The following is a 12,132-nucleotide window of genomic DNA, read 5'->3' on the forward strand; positions in this document are numbered from 1 at the left end:
GTTATTATCATTTTCATGTAAGTGTGCTTGGGGTGGAGAGATCCTTGAGGACCCCTTGTCTTACTGAGATTTCTTGTTAGAGATCTCACCCCGTGTGGGGTACATTTTCAGGTACAAGTACCTTCGAGGTTGAGACCTCTGGCGGCAAAAAGCCAGAGTTGAGCTGATATGATGCATGTTTCCTTATTGCCATATTTTCATATGATTATGCCTGATTATTATTATATGGCTTTGGTACTTGAGACATGATTGACTATGTTGTTCTATTTGGTGCATGGGGTTTTTTCATGCCACATTGGTATAAGCTATGTTTATTTCAGACCTGAGTTGTAATATTGTATCAGGATATTGTCTGGTCTACATGTTGTAGTTCCATGACTTGATACTTATCTATGTTATGAGGTTATTCAGTGTAGTTAATTATTGCAATTTACATACAGGCGATATTTTGAAAAGAATAAGTAAATCCACTTGGTTAATATGTTAAGTTTCATAATTGGAAAATTTTAGCTTCCACATTTATTGAGCTACGCTATTACCATTTATATGTTTATTATACCGGGTGCACACGGGGTGTTACAACAACGATCAGGTGGAACGATACTGTGCATGATTGGTGGTTAAAGAATATGCTCGAAAAGAAGGTATTGATTTCAATAAGATATTCTCTCTTGTTGTAAAACTTACCATTATCAAAGCATTACTCGCTATATATGCTACATTCAGGTTACATATTAAGCAAATAGATATAAAAACTATTTTTCTTCATAGAGAACTTTAAGAAGAGAGAGATATATATACTCCAACCAGAAGGCTTTGAGGGGGAAAAAACTTGGTTTGCAGGTTAACCAAATCTCTGTACGGACTAAAACAGGCGCTAAAATGTACTATGCACAAGAGTTTGATTCCTTTATAGTTTACCTTGGATACAATAGACTCAGTTCAGACATTGTACATATTACAAGAGGTTTTGTAAAGTAATTACATCATTCGGCAATATATTGTATGTGGAAGACATGGTGATGGTCGGCCCCAACAAAGATCAAATCTAAGAATTGAAGCCATAGTTGGCTAGGGAGTTTGAAATGAAAGACTTAGGACCCAAGATTTTAGGGATGTAAATTCACTGAGACATAAATTATAAGAAGATTTGTCTTTCAAAAATGAATTATGTAAAGAAAATCTTAAGGAGCTTCAACATCTAAGATTGTAAGCCAATTTCTACCCTACTACCTATCAACTACAAATTATCGTCAAGTATGAGTCCTAGCAATAAAGTGAAGGTGATGGAAATGTCTAGAGTATTGTATACATTAATGGTGGGTAGTCTTATGTATGTAATGATTTGTATAAGACCAGATATTGCTAAAACTTCTGCTATGGTCAATCGATTCATGAAAAATCTTGGTAAAGAGTATTGGAATACTGTCAAGAAGATCCTAAGATATATAAAAGGAATCTCACACGCTGCATTATGTTATGAAGGATCATACTTATTATCAAAGTATATGTTGATTCGGACTTTGTAGGTGATCTTGATAAAAGAAAATCTATTGCAAGTTATGTGTTTACACTTGCAGGAGGAGTCGTAAGTCGATTATCCAAATTATAGACTGTGGTAGCTCTCTCTACTGCAGAACTCGAATATATGGCAACTATTCAAGCTTGTAAGGTAGAAATTTAGATTTAAAGGTTAATAGAAGAACTCGAGCACAAACAACAATCAATTATTATGTATTGTGACAATCGGAATGCCTTGAACATTGCAAGGTATCCATCCTTTTATTCAAGGACAAAGCACATAGGAGTACAATATCACTTTATTATAGAAGTAGTAGAGGAAGGGAGTGTGGATATGTAAAATATTCACACCAAAGAAAATATGGCAAATGTTATAACAAAACCAATCAATGCTGATAAGTTTATAAGGTGTCGATCTTCGCATGGTCTATCTGAAACGTAATTAGCATGGAACTGACAAGAAAAGAAAGATTTTGAACGCTCGCTAAAAGTGATTTTAAGTGAGAGATAGACGTAAGCCACAATGTATGTGACAACCACTTTCGGTCGCGGTGGCTGAAATTGAAAATCTTGTGCAATCAATATGAACAAGTTGCTATAACAACACGAAAATGCATAAACTATAGGCTGGCTTGTAAGATTTTTTAGCTTATAAACAGAGGCCTTCAACATAGTTTAATGCATCCCAACTTAGAGAGAAAACATCAAGTGTCTTTTGAGTGTTATTTTGGGTGAATGAGTCTTCTCCTAATATAAGAGAGAGAGATATTGTTTTTTCCTTGTAGTGAGAGTGAGGTTGTAACTTCTTCCACACAATAAAAATCTTCTTTGATCTTGCTTGTAATTTTTCCCAATTGGGTTTTCCACATAAATCTTGTATGTCACTTCAATTAGTGTATTTATTGATCTCTTGATCGATGGAATTAAAGTTAATTATATCGTTAGTGTCAAAAAAATGTAATTAAAAGGCATAGCCTTAAATTTAATGGTTATTTAATTAGTCATTGTTGCAATTGTATGGAGAGACTTTCTTTTGCACTTATTTGGTCAATTAGTGTGATTAACAGTGTCTTAACATTCATATTTCTCTTAACTCTATTTTAGTTGTATGATATTTTGTTACCTACAGATTTTATCTTCACAAATTTTAAAGTGGACTTGTTTGGATAGTTAAGAAAAAGGCATAAGCTAATGATTTATACAGGAGATTTGCGAAGGAAAAAGTATATAGGAGTATCATTTGTTCAATTATAACAATAATATTATTTTCAATGACTTGGTTCAATGCCGAGTGGAGTGGGGTTGGTGTGGTCCAGTTCCAATACGTGAGAAATAAGGGAGCCACTTTAGTATTATTGAAAAGCAAATCTTCAACGCTTGAAAATCAGAATTGAACAGGTAAATTCCACCACCATTCACCATATAATTAATGGTCAAACATTTTGGCTCACTCCCACTTCATGCTTCCGATTCTCCAATAATCCCATTGACAAGTATTCAAATTGGTCAACCATTCGATCCAAAACCCACTACCAAACAAGGTTCATGAACCTTACTTCTTGATTCACCTTTCCCTGCATATAAGTCTTCACAAAGCACAAGTTATTCCAAGCCCAAAACAAGAGCCTTAATTAGGAAACAAACACAAGCATAGCTTTCTTCCAATTTTATTTTTTTTATTCATAGCTTAATATATCATAAAGAGAAATGCAGATAGCCCTTCAGAATCAAACCAAAGGAAAGCCACAGCTTCCACCAAAGATGTCAAGTTACGGATACAAAAGAGGAGAGCTCTGTGTTGGTCACAAAAATGGTTACTTGGCCATGTCACCCAGGTCCAGACCGGCCTGCGCATGCTCAAACCGGCCCGGTTCGGTTCGGTGTACTCGTTGTGGGTATGTAGTACCAGGGGAGAGGTTGAAAATGCCTCAGGGAAACAAAGAGCTGTTGAGAAGGGCTCTGACTCCACCACCAACACGACGGATAGGCCTTAGATGGTTGAATTTCAGACCAACCCCAAGCAGGCTCTCTAGCATGTCCATGGCTTGATTTTCTTTCCCTTTTTTTTTTTCGTTTTGTTTTTGGCATAAAAATCCGATTTTGTTGATGTTTGATAATTGTACAATTGAGATTTAAGATGGTTCTCTAATAATTATTTTTACCCTTCTTCTAAAATTTTACCTCTGCAATCGGGTAATTAATTTAAAAGAGGGTGAGTATGAAAAAGTGATAAAATTATTCTTTTGTGATTGTGATTAAAAAAGTACTGGTTCAAATGAGGAGTCGTTTGGTTCGTTCTTTCTGTCTTTAAAAGTGTACATATACGCAGATTTCATGGGTGATACAGGATGGTAATTTGTATATACTTTTAGCTAAAATGACGCTAGTAACTTATAACAGAATCTCTATTTCTAGGAGCATTTGATTTCTAATGCTTCATAAATTTGTGTGTTGAAAATATCATATGTGCTCTACCCTTGTTAGACTTGCCTTCTAGTTTAAGTTGGGGACGAGAACCTTTTGGTTGCTGATGTCATACATCAATTTAATTTGAACTGGCAATGGGCTTGTATATTAGGCAAGATATAAAGAGAGGATCTATTGATATAAACGAGCATGTTCAAACTCGGAATGCACATAAAAAATGGTTTTTTATTTATTCATTTTTGTATGTTGCATAATACATTGTAGTTTCTCAATGTCAAGTTAAACATATAAATCTAGTATAATTTGAAAGAATAATGCCACGTGTATATACTTTTACACACATTGCAATGACCCAAAATAAAAAATTAAAACAACGGAGTCACAATCAAATTTATTTATTTTAAAAAAAATTTAAAAAAAATTATTACAAACTGATCTTTAAAATTATAAATCAAAGGTTCGGGAGTCCAATTATGAGCAGGGAATGGTAGAAACTTAATCACACTGCACCCCTAACATATCCGTTTAAAAACGATTACCTTAAATTAATTGTGCGAATTATTAATAGCTTTTAAAATATTTGTTTTGCCCCTTCAAAAATAAATATGATTACTTAGTAAGAAGAAAAATAATTTATTAAACTTTATTTTAACTTGATGGAAAGAGTTCCGCTCCGACGTATTCTCGGGTTCAGTGAGAAATTCAAAGCTACGTCGTTCTTACAAAATATTTATGTACTAGTTGGTTTTAATTTTTGAAAATAATTTTAAAGAAATTCATTTTAAAGGCGTCGAATTATCAAGTTGTCATAACTAAAATAACCCAAAAAATACTATAAGATTAACAAGCCGTCACGGCTAAATTAACCCTTAATTAGGAAAATAAATAAATAAATACAAAATAATAATTTAAAACTAGCTTGGGTGATCAAGTTGTCGCAGCCAAAATGATCCAAAAAATTATGAGATTAACAAGCCGTCACAGCAAAATTAATCCCTAATTAAGTTTCTAAACCTCATAAGAAAACTTCTAATAAAACAAATAAAGAGCACAAAAACATACAAAATTATAATAAAATTTCTAATAAAACAAATAAAGACCATGAAAAAAAGCATGAAAAAAAATAGACAATCATAAATAAAAAAAACAAATAAAGAGCATAAAAAACAGACAACTATAAACTAAAAAAGCAAATAAAGAGTATGAAAAAAGCACACTACACAATTATTAACTAAAAGAGAAGGTAAGCAGACGTACCTCAAGGATAACAAAACTTGGTGTACGGAGCCAAGTTGGCGAGAGCTGCCTCAAGTCAACAAGCTTGATGCCCCAAAAATGTACTATGAGATTAACAAGTTATCACGGCTAAATTAATCCTCACAGATAACTAAGTTAACAAGTCGTCATGACTAAATTAACAAAATCCCCTAATTCTACTAAAAAAAAATTTTTACTAATACTAGCTTGGTTTTAATCCCAAAACCAAGTATCTTTAAAAAATATTACTATGACACAAGCTTTAATATAAAGCCCAAGTGTCTTCTTTTAACTCTTGGAAGAGTCTTTTTTGTATTTTTTTGGTTTGATTCTCTCTAAGTGTATGTGTTGGAAGGAAGGGGAATGGGCTCTTTATATAGAGGGAAGGGAGGAGGAAGGATTGAGAAGTGGGCAATGTGCGACTTCTTAGGAAAACTATTTTTCTCAATGTTGACAACCATATTTTGACAACCATATCTCACACTAGATAACTTAGCTTGAAAATTGGTTTGGTCGGATTGAACTATCATATGAGAAGAATATGCCGACCAAATTTGAGGATGATCCAACGATTCAATTGAGATAAATAGCTCTGGAAAATTGCTACCTGAAACAGTGTGTTGGTCTCAAAAACGGACAGCCCTTTTCGACATTTATATTTCACACCAAAGAACTCAGTTTAGAAATTCGTCCGGTCATATTGTAATATTACATGAGAGGAATAAACTGACAAAATTTGAGGACGATCCAAAGGTTCATTTGGGATAAATGACCCTCACAAAATTGCTGCTCATTGTAGAAATGTCCAGGAGAACTGTTCTGGTTTTGAATTTTCTGGGAATGATATATACATCGAATCAAGAAATCCATCGGTCAATATGAAGGACAATGAGTCCAGATCTTGCTAAAAACATTTCAGCTTGATCGGACGGTGGATGAAGGATATATCGCGGCTGGAACAGGTCTTACTCAAAGCTATTGGCCCTCCTTCCCTTTTCCATCTATTTGATTGCTCTCTTCCTTTTTCCTTACTGAAGGACAAAAATATGTGTTCATAACTTAAATTTTTTTCTTTTCTTCTTATTTTTTATTTTTTGTATTTTTTGTCATTTTTAAATATTTGGGACAAAATTGTGTGTTCACAGTTGCCCCTCTTTATTTGTTTCTTACTTGGTAATATGACAAATCATAGTTGACATATTATCATTGTAAGAAACAAATAAAGACATGAATCCTAATTTTGTTCAAAAACAACAGAAAACATATACGGGTGAGATGCAATCTAAAAATTAAAAACAGTGAGCCTCTAAGCTCAAAAACAGATGACATGAATTTTGGATGTAAATCCTAAGCCTTTGAGCCTGAAGATCAAATGTTTGAATTCATCCGGGTATGAAAAAGGAAATATGGAATCAACTGGATAAGGACACACAACTCGAAAAGAAAATTTTTGTAACAAACTTGATATGGGTTGACAAATTGAGTGGAAAAGAAATATTTGAAACCAACTGGATATGGGATCTCAAATAGAAAAAAAAAAATGTTTGTAGCCAACTGGATTTGGGTTCACAAACGGACAGAGCATAAAATCTGCAACCAATTGGATATAGGTTGACAATAAGAAAATAAAGAGACTTCTGCAACCAACTGCATATGGGTTGACAAAAGGAAAATAAAGAGACTTCTGCAACCAACTGGATATGGGTTGACAAGATGAAAATAAAAAGACTTATGCAACTAACTAAATATAGGTTGACAACAGGAAAATAGAGAAACTTCTACAACCAACTGGATATGGGTTGATAAGAAGAAAAATAAAGAGACTTATGCAACCAATTGGATCTGGTTTCCCAAACGAACTGAAAAGTAAATCCATCCTCCAAAGCAGGTGGCAAGCAACTCCAGATTTTCTGTATAGTATTTTTAGGTAGCCAAGTCCGCAGTAGCTCAACTTGCCAATTGTCATTGTCATCCACATAATCATACACACATTTGTGGGCTTCTTCTTACAGGACAGGATTAATAATTTTGTCAATCAAGGGCTGAAGTCCCTGTGCCTACCTATCCTTCCAAAAAACAAGAACTACCATCTCCAATCTCCCAAATGACCTTGTTTTCCATAAACAGCCAAACCCGATAGAGAGCTGACCATAGCTGGGAACAACCAGCCCTGTCAGTGAATGTAGAGACGCCAACCCCGCTGCCCATGTATTTTCCTTTTAGGAATCTAACCCACAAAGAGTCTGCTTCATTATGGAATCGCAACGCCAACTTTGAAAGGAAAACATCGTTCATAACTTTATGCAGCTTCAGTCCCAGCCCCCCAAACTTGTTTCGCAATGTTAAGGTATTCCATCCAACCACATAATGCCTACGGGCAGTCTCACTATCAGCCCAAGATAAATCTCCTCTGAATCTTTTCAATTTCATCACAGATGGCCACAGGGAGCTTATCATGCTGCATATGAAAGTAAGGGATCGAAGATAAAACGGATTAGGATAGCATAATCTTGCCTGCTTGTGATAAAGTATATTGCTGCCAACCCCAAGCTTGTATTTAACTTTATCAATAATGTGCTTATAGTGTTGTTTGGTTGTGTGCCCTTGTATCATCCAAACACCCAAATATCTCCCAACATTGTGCACCTGTTTGAAGCTGCATCTCTCAATAACGTTCTTCTCAAGGTGCTCTGACGTGTTCTTGGAGAAGAAGACACTAGTCTTCTGAACACTCAATTTCAATCCTGATATCTCCTCAAATAAATTGATTCATTTCAACACCATTTCCATCTGGGGAAGCGATACCTCCACAAATAGCATTAGATCGTCAACAAACATTAGATGGCAGACTGGGGGCCCACCTCTACCTACCTTAATAGGATGCCAAAGATTCCCAGCCATTACTGTATTGATGATATGACTCAGCTTCTCCATTGCCAACACAGAAAGATAAGGCGACAAGGGGTCCCCTTGATGAACACCCTTGGCCGAGTTAAAGTTAGACGTCTGGCCACCATTCCACAATACATTTTCCACAATAAACTAATAGAGGAAGAGGTAACAACATTCATAATATGCTCACCAAAGTGATTGGGTAACCGGATCTCCCAGAGGATATTCTTTAAGAAATTCCAGTTCAATTGGTCATAGGCTTTCTCCAAGTCCACTTTAATTGCCATAAAAGGGCACTTGCAATGCATCTTGTGCATACAGTGAATTAGTTCCTGCACAATGATAATATTATCATGAATATGCTATTTTGGGACGAAGCTCACTTGGTAGGGAGAAATGAGTTGCTCCATAATGGGTTTGAGCCTGTTTACTAGTAGCTTACTCAGTAACTTGTACAGAACCGCGCAGAGAGATATTGGACAAAATTGACTCGTCTGAGATGACGTTGTCTGCTTCGGTATTAACACTAGTAGATTATAGTTGATATGTCGGATGGACTCAGGATGATGCCACATTTCCCAAATACAAGCACATATTTGATCTTGTAATCTATCCCAGATCCTTTGAAAAATATAGCTGGGTAGCCATCTCGCCTTGGTGCCTTATATGCTCCCATATCAAATAAGTAGTTCCTAATTTCCAATACTAAAGGCAACCCGGACAAAAGATTAAGGTTGATCTGGGCAAGCACAGGCCACATGCTATCTGAGGAGAGATCCACCTTCTGTATTCCACATCTTCGAGAAAGAGATTGTTATAGAAGGAACATGCCAAATCACGAAGACGTTGAAGGTCCTATACCCAACTATTAGTGTTATCCTGTAGTCGGACAATCTCGTTTACACTCCTGTTGGCTATAGTTTTCATATGGTAGAATCTCATGCTCCGATCCCCATCAACAATCCACTTTCGTCGAGATTTCTGAAACCATAATCGTTCCTCCCTGTCAAAAACCATGTTCAACTTCCCCAGGCAATCATTCTCTAATTAGTGAAGACCGGCATTAGAGAGGCCAATTAGAATACATGAGAGGCACCTCAAGCCGAAGTATTAGCTATAAAACGATAGTTCAGGTGCTAAATTTTATAATTGAAATACAAAATCGCCATTCTTGTTAATGCTTTTTCCTTTGTTTTTATGGTAAAATACAGGTCAGAGAGAATTTCTATGGTTTCCTCTAGGCATTATTGTCTTCGAAGTCGGCTTTGAGAAACTCTTAAAAACCATTTTGATTTCCAAGTGACACGTATCAGTGCCAACTCCAAGGCATTCCCAATGGGCTAGACTCATATTTTATAAAGGGATTGGAGATAGAAATCAAAACATTCCTAGGTCGCTCAAAATTTAAAGCATAATAAGAAGTTTAATGTTGGGTACGACTCATACTTCGCATGCTGATGAGGGCCCTTGTTGTCGAGATCAGCAGAAAGGCAACAGGGGTCCTGCTCCAAAGTGAGCAAGCCAGGGGTACGGGGGCGCTGCCTCGTCGGGGGTCCGTAGAGGCTAGGTATTGTTGTAGGCCTCTGATATATTGTAATTTTTTTCTTTTCTTAGTATATTGGGCTTGGGCCCATGAATAGCTACTGTTAGAATTTTTCTAATCCTATTTGTATTATCCTTGTAAACTAAGTGACTTGTAACGAGTGGCGGTGAGGTGAATATAGTACAGACAGGTTGGACGTAGCCTATATTGAGTTGGCCTCTGATCGATTTTCAAAATTTCTGTCAGGCGAGTCCAGGGGAAGCCCGTGGCAGGGGACCACTACCACTGAGCTAAGACTTGACCAACTACACCAAGTGAGTCTGACACCACGACTCAACCAAAAAACCTTAAGGCATTAAGTTCATGGGCTCATTTACTTATATACACATCCCTTAGCCCATTACCGACCAATATGGGACTCATCACACTTGAATATCTCAACAATCTCTCCCTCAAGTGTGAAACCCAACATTGATATACTCCCCCTCAACCGAGTATCCCAGGGCTCAAGTACTCAACCCGCCTCCTAGCCAAAATACTCAGGCTAGCTCGAGCTCAATCCGGCTCTGATACCACTGTCAGGAGGGTCCAGGGGAAGCCCGTGGTGGGAGACCCCCACCAATGGGCTAACTTGACCAACTACACCAAGTGAGTCCGACACCACGTCCCAACCCAAAACCTTAAGGCATTATGTTCATGGGCTCATTTACTTATATACACTTCTCTTAGCCCATTACCAACCAATGCGGGACTCATCACACTTGAATATCTCCACAATCTCCCCCTCAAGTGTGAAACCCAACATTGATATACTCCCCCTCAACCGTCAGGCTAGCTCGAGCCCAACCTGGCTCTGATACCATTGTCAGGAAGGTCCAAGGGAAGTCCGTGGTGGGAGACCACCACCAATGGGCTAAAACTTGACCAACTACACCAAGTGAGTCCGACATCCCGTCTCAACCCAAAACCTTAAGGCATTAGGTTCATGGGCTCATTTACGTATATACACTTCCCTTAGCCCATTACCAACAAATGGGAGACTCATCACACTTGAATATCTCAACAATCTCCCCCTCAAGTGTGAAATCCAACATTGATATACTCCCCCTCAACCGAGTACCCCAGGGCTCAAGTACTCAACCTGCCTCCTAGCCAAAATATTCAGGCTAGCTCGAGCCCAACCCGGCTCTGATACCATTGTCATGAGGGTCCAGGGAAGCCCGTGGTGGGAGACCACCACCAATGGGCTAAAACTTAACCAACTACATCAAGTGAGTCCGACACCACGTCTCAACCAAAAATCTTAAGGCATTAGGTTCATGGGCTCATTTACTTATATACACTTCCTTTAGCCCATTACCGACCAACGTGGGACTCATCACACTTGAATATCTCAACAATCTCCCCCTCAAGTGTGAAACCCAACATTGATATACTCCCTCTCAACCGAGTACCCCAGGGCTCAAGTACTCAACCCGCCTCCTAGCCAAAATATTCAGGCTAGCTCGAGCCTAACCCGGCTCTGATACCACTGTCAGGAGGGTCCAGGGGAAGCCCGTGGTGGGAGACCACCACCAATGGGCTAAAACTTGACCAACTACACCAAGTGAGTCTGACACCACGTTTCAACCCAAAATCTTAAGGCATTATGTTCATGGGCTTATTTACTTATATACACTTCCCTTAGTCCATTACCAATCAATGTGGGACTCATCACAGTTGAATATCTCAACAATCTCCCCCTTAAGTGTGAAACCCAATATTGATATACTCCCCTTCAACCGTCAGGCTAGCTCGAGCCCAACTCCCTCAAGTGTGAAAGTTCCATACTCTCTGGAGCTATTGATCCCCCTCCCTGATTTATATACTTTTCACCTCTAATATAACATTATTTAATGGTTGATCTCTAATTTTATCACTTATAACTGTTCTTTCCTTTTTTTTGCGACTACTAAATGTTAAGAACATACATTTGATGAGAACATAAAATCATCCAAGCTTCTATTCACACTACCGACTAGGGGTGTTCATCAACTGATCCAAACTGATTCAAACCGCGGTGACCGAACCGAAAAATCGATAACCGAATAAACCGAAAACCGAAAAATCGAAAACCGAAAAAAAAATCGCAAATTTTAATTGGATTGGATCGATTTTTGGATAGGTTGATGAAAACCGATCCAATCCAAACTGATCCAATATATTAATTCTCCTCTATCTACTTGAATTTTTCTCCAATCATAGCCCAAAAATTTCTAAACTCAAGACCCATTAGGTATCAACTAAATCAAAGAAAAAATCTCGTCACATCTCATCAACAAAATTTTATCTTTGTAGAGCTTCATATTTCATTGTCTAAAAAAAAAATTATATTATAGTTTACTAATGCTTTTGTATTTCAAAAAAAAAAATTACAAAGCCAATATATACAAAAGATAATATTTGCACAATAATCATAAAATAAATTTTATGTTTTTCAAAAAACCGAAAAT

At 37.1% G+C, this 12,132-nt stretch overlaps 1 protein-coding gene across 1 annotated transcript; it reads left to right on the forward strand.

The window, feature by feature from the left end:
• Positions 1-3,260: 3,260 nt before the first annotated feature.
• Positions 3,261-3,577, forward strand: LOC133316155 (uncharacterized). The gene has a single exon (XM_061517876.1). The coding sequence runs from the start codon at positions 3,283-3,285 to the stop codon at positions 3,568-3,570; it is 288 nt and encodes a 95-aa protein (XP_061373860.1). The 5' UTR covers positions 3,261-3,282; the 3' UTR covers positions 3,571-3,577.
• Positions 3,578-12,132: the final 8,555 nt, after the last annotated feature.

This window comes from Gastrolobium bilobum, unplaced genomic scaffold (genome assembly GCF_033153095.1).
Source record: "Gastrolobium bilobum isolate Gb01-03AN ecotype WA unplaced genomic scaffold, APGP_CSIRO_Gbil_v1 utg4062, whole genome shotgun sequence".
In the NCBI taxonomy this organism is placed as follows: Eukaryota; Viridiplantae; Streptophyta; class Magnoliopsida; order Fabales; family Fabaceae; genus Gastrolobium; species Gastrolobium bilobum.

Bases quoted from the DNA above. Each gene is read 5' to 3' on its own strand.
- LOC133316155 (XM_061517876.1), top strand. From the start codon at position 3,283: ATGTCAAGTTACGGATACAAAAGAGGAGAGCTCTGTGTTGGTCACAAA.